Raw genomic sequence first — 18,379 nt, forward strand, 5'->3', positions numbered from 1 at the left:
TCCTCCATTTTGAATATCCTCAGATATTTATTCAGCCATTAGCTATAAATTAGTTGTTTTAATGCTGGAAATGGATGCTTTTGCAGTACTCAATTGAACAAATGGAGTTCACTTTACTCCATTACAATACAGTTTTTGCACAAATGGTATTAAAAGTATTGATGACATGTATTGTTGCAATATGTAAAATATTTGTAACCACATTAATGACTATTTTCTTTTAATAGTGAAACAAATGGTTCAACTAATTTCACTTAAGAATCGTGTTTACACAATTCTCTTCAAAGAAAAGCTTATTTTTGCCGCTCACATCAATGTAGGGTCTGAGATTGAATGAAAAGCGCATTTTTTATTCTCTCCTATATATATCAAGTAATTGACGTCTTTCATTCACAGTTGAATGTTTGAAAGTGTAATGATGAAAGGACTAATGGCGATAGTACTCCGAATTTTACTGATCGGTCTTTCCTCCTTTCAGTCTTGTATAGCCTTTAACAGGTCACATATATTCAGAGATGTCATTGACGGTCTGGATCCAGACATTGCACCTTTCCAATCCATCAACACAAGCATCGACGTCATCATAATGCTTACTTTGTCTGAAATATCCGAAATAAACGAGAGGCAAAAGACAATGACTATCTCATACGGTATCGGTTTGACGTGGCAGGACTATCGACTGAAATGGAATGCCAGCTTATATCAAGGTATTTCTTCTGTTCAGGTGAAGGCCAGTAAGATTTGGACACCATCTACCATTTGCATCTCTAATGAAGTGAGGAAAGAGAAATGTATTGGAGCAAGGGAAGGCCAAGTTACCGCTCACTCTCAGGCTTATGCCTCTTACATTAATTCCATGGAAAACAAAGTGCACTGTAATTTAGATGTGACAAAATTTCCATTTGATTCGCACACTTGTAATATAGTGTTTTATAATATAAATCCGAGTACTGAATACCTTACCTTCAATGAGATGAACTCCTATTTCTCATTCCAGTTCTACGAAGCAAACGAAATGTGGGAAATCCTCAATGGTTCACACTTCAAAAATAATTATAGAATTTGGAAAATTAATTATGAACAATTAATTTTCCAAATTCAGCTGAAGAGAAAGTCCTTATATATCATCATTTCGACATTCTTACCCGTGATCGTTTTATCAGTGCTAAATTTATTTTGTTTCGTGGTACCTATCGACTCTGGTGAAAAGATGGGATTCTGCATGGCTATATTTCTTACCTTCGCAGTATTTCTAACGATAATTAACGACACTTTGCCTAAATCATCAGATAAAGTTCCATTTTGTAGTATATTTCTGATAACTCAGCTCCTCATTAGCGGATTGGTCGTTGTATTGCAGGCTGTTATACTTTTTATCCACTTTCGTCTTTCTAAAAATAATGACGGGTCGTTAGAAAAAAAGTTTGAAACCAAACATGTCGATAAAAAGAATAGATTTGCATCAACTGGAGCATGGCTGGACAAAGTTTTCTTCCTTTTCATACTTGCTTGTGATATTTTTTCGGTGATGATCTATGTTGTCAACGTGAGATAATTTCAAAAACATGACTCATATGACTATGTATCTGTTATATTCCTGAGATGTGTATTAATGAAATGTTTGAATAAGTTCCATACTTTTATAGATGATTGATTACTTTCTGCGCTTGAAAAGTATAAAATTTGTGACTTGTGGATTTCAGCCTCAGGATAAAGCAAAACTTTACATATAATGTTTGGCCCAAAGGGAAGCTATGCTGATCATATATTAAATACTTGTCAACAATATACCATTGAAATCGCTGATATCAAAAAGATTTTTTTCGGATATGAGTATTATGCCCTCTTCCGAAAGTGTTTTTTAAAATGTATTTCAAATTATTCATCTTTTCATAAGACCAGGTAATTCTCTGAAGTTACAGCATATTCAAGTAGGATAATTTCAATGATGATTAAAATGGCTATAAAGCATAATTTAACGAATAAAATATCGGCATTAAAATCGTACATATAAAAATGTTTATTGCTTCATGAATAACAAGATCTTGAACTAAAATTAAATTTAATGTGGGTTCATTTTGTATGGTGGTTTGTATTTTTGTATGGTGCGCTCCCTCTCCTTTACCTGCTGTGGTATTAGAATGTAAAAATGAATAAGCTAAGTGTTTCAATTAAAACAAATTAAGATTTATTTACAGATATGGCACTATTATAGCATATGAACATATACTAGTATGTATTTTCTCTGCATGATTAGCACCTGCTATGTATTTTATATCAAAATAGATTCAGTAATATTTAATTATCTATTTCATTTGATAATCACTCATCTTATCATCTTATCAACCCTGCCACAATAAAATTCCTTAAACACTTGCTTTGTTTTTTAAATATGCACTGATCTTAGATAATTGAGCACTAAATATTGATCTCTGTGGATATAGGTGTACATTATATCTAGTCCATCATCCTCCTGTACGTGGGAAAGTTCACTATTTCTTCTCATGTGCTAAGTTCATGTATACTGAAGCCAGGAAAGGGTTTTTTATATAAATTTTTGAGATTTGATAAAATTCTAAGATTTGATAAAGTTCTGACATTTGATAAAGTTCTGACATTTGATTAAGTTTTGAGATTTGATCAAGTTATGAGATTTGATTATGTTTTGAGATTATTATAAAGTTTTGGTATTTGAATAAGTTCTGAGATTAGATTAAATTCTGAAATTTGATAAAGTCCTGAGATTTGATAAAAGTCTGAGATTTGATAAAAGCCTGAGATTGGACTAAGTTCTGAAATTTGATGAAGCCAATTTACGTGACGAGGCACAGGTACGTAGTTTCGGGGAAGGTTTTTTTTTAAAATGTACTTTTAAATATCATTTGAAAAGGTTGGAGCAACATCCCACCACCTCCAACGAAATAGGATTTTCGTGTCTGGGAAAATCCCCCTCCCTACATATTTACTTGTCAAGGATCTGCAAAATAAGTTGGCACCCCCCCTTTATAAAAATGATTATCTGAAGGGTCGTAAGTAATTTGAGGGCAGAAAAAGGAAAAAAGAACCCAACACCACATCTTAGAACCAAAAGGAAATAGACACTAAGTATATCTACTTCAATTAATTTATATTTTATCCATATTGGATCACGTCAAAGAAGTTGTTTTGCTTGCTTTGCTTTGTTTTTTTAAAATATTGGGTCTTAACTATGTTCTGAAAATATTCCTTTTTATAAGATTATACAGCAAATAAACCATGCTGACAAAGATCAGAACTATCAAAGTTTCTCCAAATAATGTTTATAATGTTAGGTATGACGTCTCAACAGCTCAACTATGAAGTCATAGCCTACGGCAATGTGTAACAACAGGAAAGAGGCAAAGGAAAAAAATAAGGAAAATGTAATAAACAGAAAATCCAATGATTTGTAGTAGGATATAGAATTTATTTAACTCATGGGAAAGATTTTTTGTTTCAATATCTGCAGTCTTCTTTTTAAATATCTTCGCACTCGTGAAAATTATAAAAAAAAACCTGTCCCAGTCGTGAAGTAAATTCCATATCCAACAACAAAACATTTAATATCCTCTATATATCAATAGTCCGTTGACTATAGGAGAGTCGATGGTTCTACAAAGATCAAAAATTGGCAAAATAAATTTATTGTAATTGCTAAAAAATAAGTCCTAACATCATTTCAGCTTGCTCTTTGGGAATTGGAATTTTGCTCAATCATATACTCTAACTGCTTATTAATAGTTTATTGAAAAGAGATGATTAAGTATATGTCGTTAGAAAAATTAAGATACATCCATAATTTCAGACATATAACACTGTGGAATATTGTAGTTTTTATTTTACTTATCTATATAGAATGAAGATATCAGCAAGTCGAAATTATATTTAGAGAGGAGTAAAGAAAGAGCTTGGTAGACCATTAAATACACCACGTAATTAATTTTTTACCAAACAATATTTTACTTAAAACCACAAAACCCCACTCTACCCCCTCCGTACGCGAAAATAAGTGAATTCATAGTACTTCTTATAGCTCATGAACATAAAATATATCGATACAAATCCAAAGTTAAGTAAAAAATGATAAAATCCCATATACTTTAACGTTCTTAAGATCAAATGTGAAGATCATAAACAGTTATCATGCTCAAAGTCCTTTCAAAACAATACAAATCATAAGCAGAGCAGACCTCTGGAAACAAAAGAGGGATCAGGTGCCATGGAGGAGGGAGCATCCCCTGTTGAACGGTCACACCCGCCGTGAGCCCTATGAATTGATCAGGTAGACTGAACATTCCGTAGTCAAATGTAGCCTAAACACAAAGACATAGCAATTGGTATGAAACACGTCAGCCATAATAAGACCCAATGATAGGTTATAATTGCTAATAAGGTAATAAAAATAACCATAGAATTTCAAAAATGCTAAATTTAAACGTGGTTGTCGAAATCCCTGTAACATCAACTCATTTCTCGGTAACCTGCCTTGGTTTAAAAATTAATCGTACTCAGAGCATGCTCTTGAGTATCAAATAAGTTGGGAGACAAAAAACATGCGTGTGATACCTGAGACGCAAAAAACATATGCATGTGTATTACTACATAGATAAATAACTTATTTGTCAATACTTTGTTTCGTTTTAGAAATTGTTTGAACGTAGAACTTGCCATTGTGAATCGAATCAATTTAGAGACATATTATAATTATATATATCTACATAAATCAGGGAAGCTGACGTGAGTAAAGTTGAAGTCATTATGTTTATATAAAGCTTAGTTGTTAATTCCGTCATCAATGTCTTTTTCAAATAACATTCAAATATGAAACTGATGTGTAGACTCTGTGGAATTTTTTTATTATTTCAAGTTAGTTCAATTCATAGATCGAATCAACGTAAGAATAAAAATTAATATTGTTAAGAAAAAAAAATCGTCGTTGATTAAAGTAATTGTCGAATTAAAAGCTAACTTTTTAAATATATTCTGCTCCATAAATATACAAAACAGGTCTTCTTATAACGGTTCACAATTAGTGAATTCCAAAAGATTATTGAAAGATCAGGTCTTAAAAGATTACACAGATATAGTTAATGTCAAACTAAAGCATCTTTTTTTTAATATCAACTTTCGTTTGTTCGTAGAACTTGCTATTGCGTATCGAATCAATTTAAAGACATAAACCCCATATTTAGGTAATAGTGGTACATGAATCACAGAAGTTGACTTGAGTAAAGTTGAAGTCATTATGTTTATTTAAAGCTTAGTTGTTAATTCTGGCATCAATGTCTTTACTAGTAAAACATTCAAATATGAAACACTCAGGGCTATTGAGCAGTGAGGGATCTTTATCGTGTTAACGCCAACTGTGACGAGAGATCTCGGTATTTATGGTCGTATTCGTAAGATCCGTGACATTCACTTATAATGCCGGGCGATTGGCGAAGGAACAGTAACTACATATGTTTACGTCTTAGGTTTGTTTGTCGCAGTGCCGGGAACGAGAATGAACCGGGTAACTCCCAATCAGGAAGCGAACGCCCTACCACTAGGCTACCTTGACAATATTGTTTTAAAAGAAACAGTCGTCATGATACCTTCTACGTATGTACAATTTCTAAAACGAGGTAAATTATTGACAAACAAGTTGATGAAACAAGAATATCAGCAGTCTCGTTTAAAGTCATCATTTCGTAAGTTCTATGGTCGATACAATGACCTTGTCAGCAAATACAATTTATCATTGAGTCAAATGCTGACTGACGTTTTTCATACTAAATGTTAGGCCATTATTTACACACTGAATTGTCGACGGATTTTCCCGTTATTTCCCTATCATGACAAGGAGCACACGGCGGGTGTGATCTTTCGGCAGGGGATGCTCGCACCTAAATGGCACCTGATCCCACCTCTGATGTTTTAGAGGTCTGTGTTGGCTCTTCTCTAAAATTTGTATTGTTTACTGGACTTTTGAGCTGAAATACTGTCGTTATCTCCATATATATTTCATAGAAAAAAGTGTAATGATTACTAAGGGATTTTAGGTCTTGTTTTTCTTGGAGAGATTATTTGCAAAGGATATTTCTCATATTTTCCCATTTGAAACCTGTGACATTTTTGTTAAAAATGGTAACGTTTAATGATTACAATTTAGCTTGAGCTTTTTGTTAGTAAAAGAATATGCGTGCATATCATAGCATTTATAAATTTGCATTATTTTATTTTGTAGCCGTGTAGTATTGGTCTGAATCAATTTACGCAAAGAGTGTCATATACAGGACAAGATGGATCACCCGTGAGTATACACTTAAATTCAATTTATAACTTCATCTTTATTAAAAAGCATTCTTTGTCTTTTCCCTAATGAATTATAATTATGTATTTTCTTGTAAATTTATATCTGGAATTAGGAAGATGAAAACCTAAGGTTCCAAGTCAACACAGTGAACGCATGGTAAGCGAACGCTGAATGCTCTTTGAAAGGTGAAGGCAAGCGGTTGGTAAACGGTGAGGACAGTAGTGGAGTTTTTAACGAACGGTAAAGAATCTCTGAAGACACAGAAAAGAGGAAAGTATAAAGTTTCGGGGATTGTAGAATAAATACTAAAAGATTGTGTAACTTGAAAAATGCTTTGTTGACAACTACGATGTAAAATACAAATATACAAGGGTAGATCCAAAAATATGGTTATCAAAATCATTATCTCTTATTCCTTTTGAAGTTAAAGTGGTTTATGACTTCACCTAGTCATCATTTAAACTATTTGATAAAAATTGACGGAAACATTTGAAACTAAAGTTGAGAGTGTTTCCTAAATAGTAATTGAATTATAATAAATTCTTTCGAACAAGGACTATATATTCATGAGTAACCTTTAAAAAAAATTCATTTTTCCTTTGACGTTTGTAAAAAAAATTATAAAGAAAATATCAGCAATCAATTAAATTTGAATTTTGGCATTTGTTTCCATATCCTTTAAAAATTGTTTTTTTTTCTTTTAGAAAACAGCTTTGTTGATTCCTCATAATTATACCAGAATCTTCACATATCCGATTTCTAAAATATTACCTATGTGATGTTTTTTAATTAGCAAAATTTGGTCAAAATCAAATTTGTGGTCAAATTTGTACATAAAGATTAAATATGCCGAATAGAAGTAACGTGCTCCAACGCAACTTCATTGATTCAGCTTCTCATTTAACTTCATTCACTGGTATTTCACCCCCTTTTCTTGTTTCTGAGTATGTGCGTGTATGTGCATGCGTGCGTGTGTGTGTTGATTCTAAAATATATGTATTTAAATTGTGAATAAATTGGCTGTTAGTTCTCATGCTTTGAAATAATAAGGAGTAATTTACAATATCAAGAAAACTATAGAATTAATCAATCATAATTATAACACCTTCAGAAGAAATAATTTTATATGAATGAAGAGAAAGGTTCGTACTGGTACACAAATTAATCAGATTATTACAAGAAGTATAAAATTGATTTCAGATTTCGAAATAAAAACAAGCTTATTCCTCTTCAAAGTTAATGGAAATTAAAATTCCTTACTATAATTAGTTATCAAGAATTTATAAATAATAAGTAAGTTCATTTCTGATGTGTAAAAAAGTCATATAATAAAAAAAACTCTAAGTGCTTGTTATCAAAATTTAAAAAAAAATGTTTAAACAATCGATTTTCAAATGGCCCTCTCTATTTGATAATTTCAAGTTCAAGAGAGGAAAATCGTAGTCTATGAATACTTTGATGTTGCAATATCGCTTGTCCAGTTAATTTTACATAATTTTCAACACGATTACCTTAAATTAAAAATAAATACGACAACTGTTAAACTTGCAACAATACCTCGTGCTTAGAATTATTTCCACAAAAAATAGTTAGAATACGGCGACGTATAATTTCAATATCACCGTATGCTAAAAAAATTAATAATAAACTCTGTGAATACTTTAATGCAAAATTATCTCGTGCTCAGTTAAAATAAATAATTTCCTCCAGATTGCCGCGATATGGAAAGTCAAGATTAAGAAATAAAAACGCATTTGAATAAAATATCGTGTTCTGTAAATTTTCGGCACTTTATCTCCGCGCCGATTTTCATGGCAAATTACCGCGATTTTCAAAAGTTCGGAATACCGCTTGGTAAAATTTTTTGCTGCGTATAATACAACCGAACTGCGTTTTTTCCCCAGTTTCAGGCTCAAAAAGGGGGGTGCGTATTTTACACCAATGCGTATTATATTCGGCTAAAGTGATAAACTGTGTATACTCTACGTGTGTTGATTTAAATATATATTATCAAAACTATCTTAATTCTCTGTAAATAAAAACGCTTTATTTGTACATAAATTATAAATAAAGTTTGACAGGATAATCTAAAGGTAACCTAAAATTATACTGGGAAAGTGAAATATATACGGTGTGTCTTTTGTTAAATAAGTAATTTAAATGATTTCTTTAATAAATCTGTATTCTCTTGTGTTAGAACAGAAAAAAAGTTTTCCGATGCAGTAAACAGCCTACTAAATATTCGCAAAAAAGGAGTGATTGATGTATGAGGAAATTTCAACGATCAGTTATAATTAGGGAACACGTAGTTTTCTCAGAAAAATGAAACAATTGATGTTAATGTGTTTTTGGATCACATTTCTGCAGGCCTACATTTTAATTAAGACCAAAATATAAGAGTTGATCCAAAAGTAACACAACTGCTATAAAATCTTTAATAATGGAATGTTATCAAAAAAAAAAATTATATACTTATACCTCCCTCTTTTTTTTTTTTTTTACTTTTGCCTTAAAATTTAATTCCGATATATTCAATACTTTTTAAAATATCAAAATAAACACAACGTTGGGTCTCGTCTTTTGACGCATGTCAAGAATGTACCGAGGTCATTATGATGTTTATGGCATGTCAAATGTTGCAATATTCGATCTTTTCCATTTGTATTGTATAATTTTCTATTTGTATTGTATAATTTTCAATTTGTATTGGAAAAGTTTCTATTTGTATTCTATAATTTTTCATTTGTATTCTATAATTTTTCATTTGCATTGTAAAATTTTTATTTGTATTCTATATTTTTCATTTGTATTCAATAATTCTTCATTTGTATTGTATAATTTTTTATTTGTATTGTATAATTTTTTATTTGTATTGTATAATTTTTATTTGTATTGTATAATTTTCAATTTGTATTCTTTAATTTTTCATTTGTATTTTATTATTTTCATTTGTATTGTATAATTTTCCATTTGTATTGTATAATTTTCCATTTGTATTGTATAATTTCTCATTTGTATTGTAAAATTATAGAATACAAATGGAAATTTATAGAATACAAATGGAAAATTATACAATACAAATGGAAAATTATACAATACAAATAAAAATTATACAATACAAATGAAAAATTATACAACATAAATGAAAAATTATTGAATACAAATGGAAAATTATACAATGCAAATAAAAATTATACAATACAAATGAAAAAATATACAATACAAATGAAATAATATAGAATACAAATAAAAATTTTACAATACAAATGAAAAATTATAGAATACAAATGGAAAATTATAGAATACAAATGGAAAATTATAGAATATAAATGGAGAATTATAGAATATAAATGGAAAGTTTTACAATACAAATGGAAAAGATCGAATATTGCAACGTTTGACATGCCATAGATGTTTCTCTTCAGCACTCATTTTCAGTTCATCCGCGACTAAGAACTACGTAAAATGGAATGAATTTAGAAATTATATTTGGACAAAGTTCTTAAAATTTGGATACAACGACTCAAAAGAAAACGATTCATAGCAAAATGGCAGTAAAGATTATTAAAAATATTATTAAAAAGAAGCACTTGACAGGTTTAAGAAGGTATGCGGATGAATTGAAAATAAGTGCCAAAACTAACGTCATAACGACAACTGTAATATTCTTGCCTTGCGGCTATAGACAAAACCTAACGTTCTGTTCATCTCATTATTTTAAAAAGTTTATAATTATTATTATTATTATATTTATAACTGGATAGAACTTTAAGGCAAAAATCCAAATAGATAGGGGAGTAAGTATGGAAAATTTTGTTCTTAATAACATTCGACTATTTAAAAAAAATTATATCAGTTGTGATATTACTTTAGGATCAACCCTCGTATTAATGAAGATAATTAAAACATTCTTTTATTTTGATGAATCTTGAACAACTCAGATGACAAAGCTTTATAACTGGACTTTTCCTTTTAACATACTTGGGCACTCCCTAGCAAAAATAGTACTATAGTTTACTATAGCAAACTATAGTTTACTATAGTTAACTATAGTAAATACTTTGATACTTTGATTTACTATGAAACTTTAAGATTTTTTTGTGATTTTAAGCCATAAAATCTCTTAAATCAAATACCAAAGATGTTAAAGATGGAAATCATATGTGAATATACACATAATTTTTGTTCCATTTTAATCAAAAATATGGATGTATAAGTTGGGGGACTTAAAATATAACAACCTGAAATCAGTAGTAAAAATACTTTGATTTACAATTATATTAAAAACTTTGTCATTTAATTTAGTAAAAACTTTGATACTTAGTGAACCATAGTTAACTATAGTAAACGTATAGTGCTTTTTTGTTAGGGCTGTTGTGGGTATGTTTCTTTAAGCCTCTTCCATATTTTTACTCAGATTAAGACGTCACCACTTGTCTGTGGAGGGCTGCATATTTTGACCTGTACACGACGCTTACGGTCTTTGAGCAGTGAGGGAACTTTTTTGGACCAGCACCTACTGCGACACGGGACCTCGGTTTATACGGTCTCATAAAACACCGGTCCCCACGTTCCCAGTTGGATTTAAACCCGCGACGTAAATATCAACTCCTTACTCCGCTATTCTAGAGCAATCGCTCTAAACACTGCACCACACGGGCGACGGACCCTGTGTTACAAAAGACTATCATTAAAAAATGTACCATATTTTTAAATTTCACCAATTTTATAATTTTATGGGATAATAGTTATAATTCTATAGTTCAGACAAAAGAGAAAACATACAACCAACTTTTGGTGAAATTGTAATGAATACTATAGATTAGGCCCGAAAATTTTCAGTTTCAGATATCTATGTATCTACTATATCTGTCAGTTAAGGGGAAGAAGGACCTTGAGCTGAAAAAAATACTTGTCATTCAATTTTTTTTTTCATATTTTGTGTATGTCTAATTAAGTAAGTCCCACATATCTTAAAGCATTATATCATTAGGTTTCTTACCTTATTTTAGAGATATTGATTGAAAAATACTATGCCCTACAGTATCTAAGTGGAGTTTTAGTTCTTCATGTTTCCGGGCCCATTACTCTATCCATAATGGGATTTTTGAAGGATAGATAAAAAAAATATATAAGTGGACATGTATCTTTTAAAATATTTCAGAGTATGAATAGGGTTTAAAATTCGAAAAAGCAAGTTCCTTCTTTCACACTGCATCTGGATAGGGAAAAATACGTATTTTTTAAGTTAACTCAAACAACAAAAAAGTAATTTGCAAAAAATTGTATCATTGGTATCACTGGTATATTACCCCCTTTTCTTGTGTCTGACTGTGTGTGCGTGTGTGTGTTGATTTTAAAATATATGTATCTATAATGTGAATAGATTGGTTGTGAGCTCTCATGCTTTGTTATAATGAGTAATTGAAAATATCAGGAAAACTATACAATTAATCAATTATAACACCTTCAGAAAACAAGTTTATTCCTCTTCAAAGTTAATGGAAATTTAAATTCCTTACTCTAATTAGTTATCAAGAATTTATAAATAATAAGTAATTTCATTTCTGATTTGTAAAAAAAGTTCTATAATAAAAAAAAAACTCTAAGTGCTTGTTATTAAAATAAAAAAAAAAGTTTAAACAATCGATTTTCAAACGACCCTCTCTATTCATATCATTTCTAATTTGCACTTAAAGTCAAAATGTACATTGTAAATATTTGAAAAGTGATAAACTGTATATACTCTACGTGTGTTGATTTAAATATATATTATCAAAACTATCTTAATTCTCTGTCAATAAAAACGCTTTATTTGTACATAAATTATAAATAAAATTTGACAGGAAAATCTAAAGGTAACTTAAAATTATACTGGGAAAGTGAAATATATACAGTGTGTCTTGGTTAAATAAGTAATTTAAATGATTTCTTAATAAATCTGTATTCTCTTGCGTTAGAACAGAAAATAAAAGTTTTCCGATGCAGTAAATAGCCTACTAAATATTCGCAAAAAAGGAGTGATTGATGTATGAGAAAAAATTTCAAAATTTCAAAGATCCGTTATAATTAGAGGACAAGTAGTTTTCTCAGAAAAAATGATACAATCATGATGTGATCAAACGAGTGGCTTGCGTGATAATTTGCATAAAATTATCACGCAAGCCAATCGATTGATCATCGTCATGAATCCAAAAAATCTGACAGTTATTCCTTATATTTACATGCTCCTGATTCTGCAAATTCCCGTGCTAATAGCCCCGCTTCTGTCTCTATTTGTCACGCCCCGCACGTGATTTTTTTTTAACCGCGCCTATCGATGAACCAGTAGATTTATGTAGAAATAAAGTATTTTTACAATTTGTAATTTTATCTCGGACAAAGACATTGGAAATGTAAATATTTGATGTTAATGTGTTTTTGGATAACATTTCTGCAGACTTACATTTTAATTAAGACCAAAATATGAGAGTTTATCCAAAAGTAACACAACTGCTATAAAATCTTTAATAATCGAATGTTTTCAAAAAAATTTATATACTTATACCTCCATCTTTTCTTTTTTTACTATTGCCTTAAAATTTCGATTCGATATATTCAATACTTTTTAAAATATCAAAATAAATACAACGTTGGGTCTCGTCTTTTGACGCATGTCAAGAATGTACCGAGGTCATTATGTTGTTTCTCTTCAGCACTCATTTTCAGTTCATCCGCGACTAAGAACTGCGTAAAATGGAATGAATTTAGAAATAATATTTGGACAAAGTTCTTATAAATTGGATACAACGACTCAAAAGAAAACGGTTAATAGCAAAATGGCAGTAAAGATTATTAAAAAGATTTTTAAAAAGAAGCACTTGACTGGTTTCAGAAGATATGCGGATGATTTGGAAATGAGTGCCAAAAGTTACGTTATAAAGACGTCGGTAATATTCTTGCCTTTCGGCTATAGACAAAACCTAACGTTCTGTTCATCTCAATATTTTAAAAAGTATTTTTGATTTTATGATTATTATTATTATATTAATAAATGAATAGAATTTTAAGGCAAAAATCCAAATAGATAGGGGAGTAAGTATGTAAAATTTTGTTCTTAATAACATTCGACTATTTAAAAAAATTATATCAGTTGTGATATTACTTTAGGATCAACCCTCGTATTAATGAAGATAATTAAAACATTCTTTTATTTTGATGAATCTTGAACAACTCAGATGACAAAGCTTTATAACTGGACTTTTCCTTTTAAAATACTTGGGCACTCCCTAGCAAAAATAGTACTATAGTTTACTATAGCAAACTATAGTTTACTATAGTTAACTATAGTAAATACTTTGATACTTTGATTTACTATGAAACTTTAAGATTTTTTTGTGATTTTAAGCCATAAAATCTCTTAAATCAAATACCAATGATGTTGAATATGGAGATCATATGTGAATATACAAATAATTTTTCCATTTTATATAAAAAATATGGATGTATGAGTTAGAGAACTTAAAATATAACAATCTGAAATCAATAGTACAAATACTTTGTTTTACCATATTAAAAACTTTGTGATTTACTTTAGTAAAAACTTTTATACTCTAGTAAACTATAATTAACTATAGTAAACGTATAGTGCCTTTTTTGTTAGGGCTGTTTTGGGTATGTTTGTTTAAGTCCCTTTAATATTTTATTCACTCAGATTAAGACGCCACCACTTGTCTGTGGAGGGTTGAAAATTTTGACCTGTACACGGCACTTACGGCCTTTGAGCAGTGGAGGGATCTTTTTCGGACCAGCACCTACTGCGACACGGGACCTCGGTTTATACGGTCTCATCAAACACTGGTCCCCACGTTCCCAGTGGGATTTAAAGCCGCGACGTAAATATCAACTCCTTACTCCGCTTTTCTAGAGCAATCGCTCTAAACACTGCACCACGCGGGCGACGGACCCTGTGTTTAAAAATACTATCATTAAAAATGTACCATATTTTTAAATTTCCATCAAATTTATAATTTTGTGAGATAATAGTTACATGAAATTAAAGACCTATGAGTAAATTTTCATGTCCACATAAATATTACAATTTCATTAATTCCAGAAATTCTACGAGGCAAATCAATGAGAAAAAATTTAGCATTTTTCACTAATCACTGTTCGTTATCTTTACCCTCTCATTTTAATTAGGTTGTATACTTTAATGCAAGTTTTAATGGACGTCAGACAAAAGAGAAAACATACAACCAACTCTTGGTGAATTTGTAATGAATACTATAGATTAGGCCCAAAAATTTACAACTACAGATATCTATGTGTCTACTATTTCTGTTAGTTAACAGCAAAAGTGAGTCATTTGCTTATCAAAACAGTCTGAAAAAAGTGATCCAAAGAAAATTTAAATGTGTGCTCTATGTTTTGATAGATGGTGATGTAATTAGCATGAATAAGACAAACATGAATTGTAAGAAGATTTCAAAAAAAAAAAAAAAAAAAAAAAAATTACGTCATTCATCTTTGACAATAATAAATGTTTTGCTATATAAATTATATAATGAACAACGAAGTTGTTTAAAAACGCATTGACTGATGGATGCAGGTTTTCTGACAGTATATGATTGATTGATTTCCTTCGTCTGGTTATCTGCAGAATTATATAACAACATGGGAAACACCCTTGTTGTTTTGACTCTGCCTGTTGACCCTAGCGAACAGTAGGGTTATTCTCTCTCTCTCACTCTCTCTCTCTCTCTCTCTCTCAAACTAAATTTGGTTCAAGAGCCATTTAGAGCACAATTACCTTCATTTTAAGTAATCAAAATTACATGAGACCAAATACTGCATATGCGTCAGTGATTTTTCAAGGCCAAAAGGTATAATCAACTTTTTAATCATTATTTTAAAAGCATAAAACTTTTCTGTCCTCCCTGTCGCATCTGATAATACATATTGTCAGTCTTTCGGTAGTGTTTTGGGTCTTAGCATTAGTTGCAGGCTTTTCACAAGTTATAGAGTCTTATTAGTGCTCGGAATAAGCTAGCATGTAGGTTGTACAGAATTTAGTTTCCCCTTTCAAAGTCCAGCCACCGTTCACGGAAGCCTAGTGGTAGGGCGTTCGCTCAGTGATTGGGAGGCCCGGGTTCGATTCTCGTTCACCGCGCCGCGTCAAACATAGGTAGTGACGGTTCTTTCGAAAAGCCCCTAACCTTGGCACAAGAAGTGGAGAAAGTTACTGGTCTTTCGGATGAGACCTTAAAAACCAAGGTCCCGTGTCATGGTAGGATAAAGAACCCTCACTGCTCAATGGCTCTAAGTGCCGAGTATAGGTTAAATTTTGAGCCCTTCGTCGGTATAAGGTGACGTCTCTATATGAGTGAAAAATTCTCGAATGAGACGTAAAAGAACATACAATCAATCAATCCCAGTCCAGTCTGATCTATGGATAGGTAAATAACAGGTGAAATTTCTATAACCATTCACCGTTTCTTATTTACACTTCACATTTTATGGTGCTGTTTATTTTCTGGGTTCATTAGTTATTTCTATATAGTCTAGATTTCGTGTCAATTTTCATAGTCTAAATAGTGTGTTGATAGTAGAGTTCATATAGGATGATGTAGCTCATTTGCTTACTTTTCCAGCTCACTGGCATTTATAATATTGTTTATTTGTAGAGAAGAATTTTTGATCGGTTTCGTGAGTATGAAGGCCAAGTAGTGGCTTAGAGATTTTGTTGCTTTAGTTTCTCATATTTTTTCAATGATCTTCCACATCATTGTGATTTCCTATTTGTAGGTCACCTGGGTCACTCAGGTGACCTATTGCTATCTGTTTTTGTCCGTCATCGTTCGTCTTACGTCTTTCGTAAACTTTTGAACATTTTTAGCTTCTTCTCTGGAACCACTGAACGAATTTAAAGCAAATTTGGCATATAGCATCTATGGGTAAAGGGGAGTAAAAATTATTAAAATGCATGGCCCCTGCCCCCCCCCCCCCCCCCTCGGGGCCTGAGGGGTGGACTAAAACCATCAAAATAAATGCAATCTTTGAAAAATCTTCTTCTTTACTCCTGGACATCAAGCATTCAAACTGCTGGCATGATTGTAATAAGCACTGAGCTCTCTATCAAAGTTGTGAAATTTATGGCCCAAGGGTCAGGGGTTCTTGTGCTAGGATGGGGTTATATAGATCATATAGTGAAAGTGCATTATTCATTTGAAAATCTTCTTTTCTGCTCCTGGGTATTAAATAAAGTAACTAAGTATATAGTTATGATGAGCAAGAGAGCCTCTTCCAAAATTGTGAATTTCATGGCCCCTGGGTCAGGGGTTCTTGTGTTAAGGCGGGGCTCTATTGATTATATAGTGAAAATGCATTAATTCATTGAAAATCTTCTTCTCTGCTCCTGGGTATAAAATAAAGTAACTAAGTACATAGTTATTATATGTAAGAGTGTCTCTTCCAAAATTGTGAATTTCATGGCCCCTGGGTCAGGGGTTCTGGTGTTAGGGCGGGGCTCTATTGATTATATAGTGAAAATGCATTAATTCTTTGAAAATCTTTTTCTCTGCTCTTGGGTATTAAATAAACAAACTAAGAACATAGTTATGAAGAGCATGGCTGCCTTTTCAGAAATTTTGAGTTTTATGGCCCCTGGGTCAGGGGTTTAGGTGTTAAGGCGGGGCTCTATTGATTATATAGTGAAAATGCTTTAATTCTTTGAAAATCTTCTTCTCTGCTCATGGATATTAAATAAACTAAAAACTAAAAAAAGTACTTAGTTATGATGAGCATGGTTGCCTCTTCCAGAATTGTGAATTTCATGGCCCCTGGGTCAAGGATCCTGGTGTTAGGGCGGGGCTCTAAATGCATAAATTCTTTCAAAATCTTCTTCTCTGCTCCTGGGTATTATTCAAATAAAGGAAGTGCATGGTTATGATAAGGAAGAATGCCTCTTCCAAATTGTGAAATTCATGGCCCTTGGGTGAGGGGTTCTGGTGAAGAGGAGTGGATGACTCTATTGATTATATAGTGAAAATGCATAATTTCTGTCAAAATATTTTTTTTCTACTACTTGTTATAAAGCAAAGAAACAAGTGTATAGTTATGAAGAACAAGGGTGCTTCTTCCAGAATTGTGAGTTCATGGTCCCTGGGTCAGATGTCCTGGTGTAAGGGTGGGACTTTATTTATTTAATATTATAGTGAAAATGTATTTCTTTGAAAATCTTCTATGCTTCTGGGCATATTCGAGGCAAACAGAGTAGAAAGTTTTAACATGCTAATATATTTTTACCAGAAGTCTGAACACCTGGACCATTTAGTCAAATGTTCTGGACTTGACCAAGGCTCTATTATCTTGTATTCTGCTGAGCGAAGTTATTCCCATTTGCCATTCACCTTTGATAATAATTCACTGTAAACAATGTATTTGAAAGGTCAATAGAATACGAGAATTATGCAAGAATATTTATTGTATAATACAAAAAGTTCTTTCATAGTTTTGATGATCAGGTAGACTTGGAAATAATAGATGAATAAAAATGAGACAAAAATAACTTATCTTTTTAAATGTTCTTCAAAGGCCAAGATAGGCCAGTGTGAGAAGTACATGTAATAATATGGGGTTAAAAAAAAAAGACATTTTGTTAATAGTCTGCATGGTAAAATTGATAAACTGGGGACAGATAGATACTAGACCAATTATTTTGTTGATGCTAATCATACTATTTTTCTTGCTTTTGGGCAACAAAGCTTCATTTATCAGTTTATGGATCCACTAAATTGTTGTATCGTACTCAGGTGACCGTAAAGGCCCTTGGACCTCTTGTTTTTATAAACTACTTATTTATTAATTGAGATGAAATATATGGAGATAACGAACAGTATTCAAGCTCAAAAGTCCATTATACAATACAAAATAGGAGCAGAGCAAACACGGACCTCCAAACATCAGAGGTGGGATCAGGTGCCATGGAGGAGTGAGCATCCCCTGCCGACCGGTCACACCCGCCGTGTGCTCCTTGTCATGAGAGAATTGTTATTCTATTGCAAAATTAAATTATAATTTTGATAA

The 18,379-nt window shown here is 31.6% G+C and overlaps 1 protein-coding gene across 1 annotated transcript; it reads left to right on the forward strand.

Moving 5' to 3' along the window:
- The first annotated feature begins 430 nt into the window (after window positions 1-430).
- Window positions 431-1,053, forward strand: LOC133186564 (acetylcholine receptor subunit gamma-like). The gene is made up of 2 exons (XM_061321796.1): window positions 431-875; window positions 998-1,053. The coding sequence occupies exons 1-2, from the start codon at window positions 431-433 to the stop codon at window positions 1,051-1,053; spliced, it is 501 nt and encodes a 166-aa protein (XP_061177780.1).
- Window positions 1,054-18,379: the final 17,326 nt, after the last annotated feature.

This window comes from Saccostrea echinata, unplaced genomic scaffold (assembly GCF_033153115.1).
Source record: "Saccostrea echinata isolate AGI-Se365-2 ecotype Australia unplaced genomic scaffold, CSIRO_AGI_Sech_v1 ptg000014l, whole genome shotgun sequence".
Classification (NCBI taxonomy): domain Eukaryota; kingdom Metazoa; phylum Mollusca; class Bivalvia; order Ostreida; family Ostreidae; genus Saccostrea; species Saccostrea echinata.

What these genes read in the sequence shown, in the direction of transcription:
- LOC133186564 (XM_061321796.1), top strand. Translation starts at nt 431, where the DNA reads ATGGCGATAGTACTCCGAATTTTACTGATCGGTCTTTCCTCCTTTCAG. An exon ending in CATGGAAAACAAAGTGCACT is followed by an intron (nt 876 to 997) that starts GTAATTTAGATG and finishes TTCTCATTCCAG; the next exon opens with TTCTACGAAGCAAACGAAAT.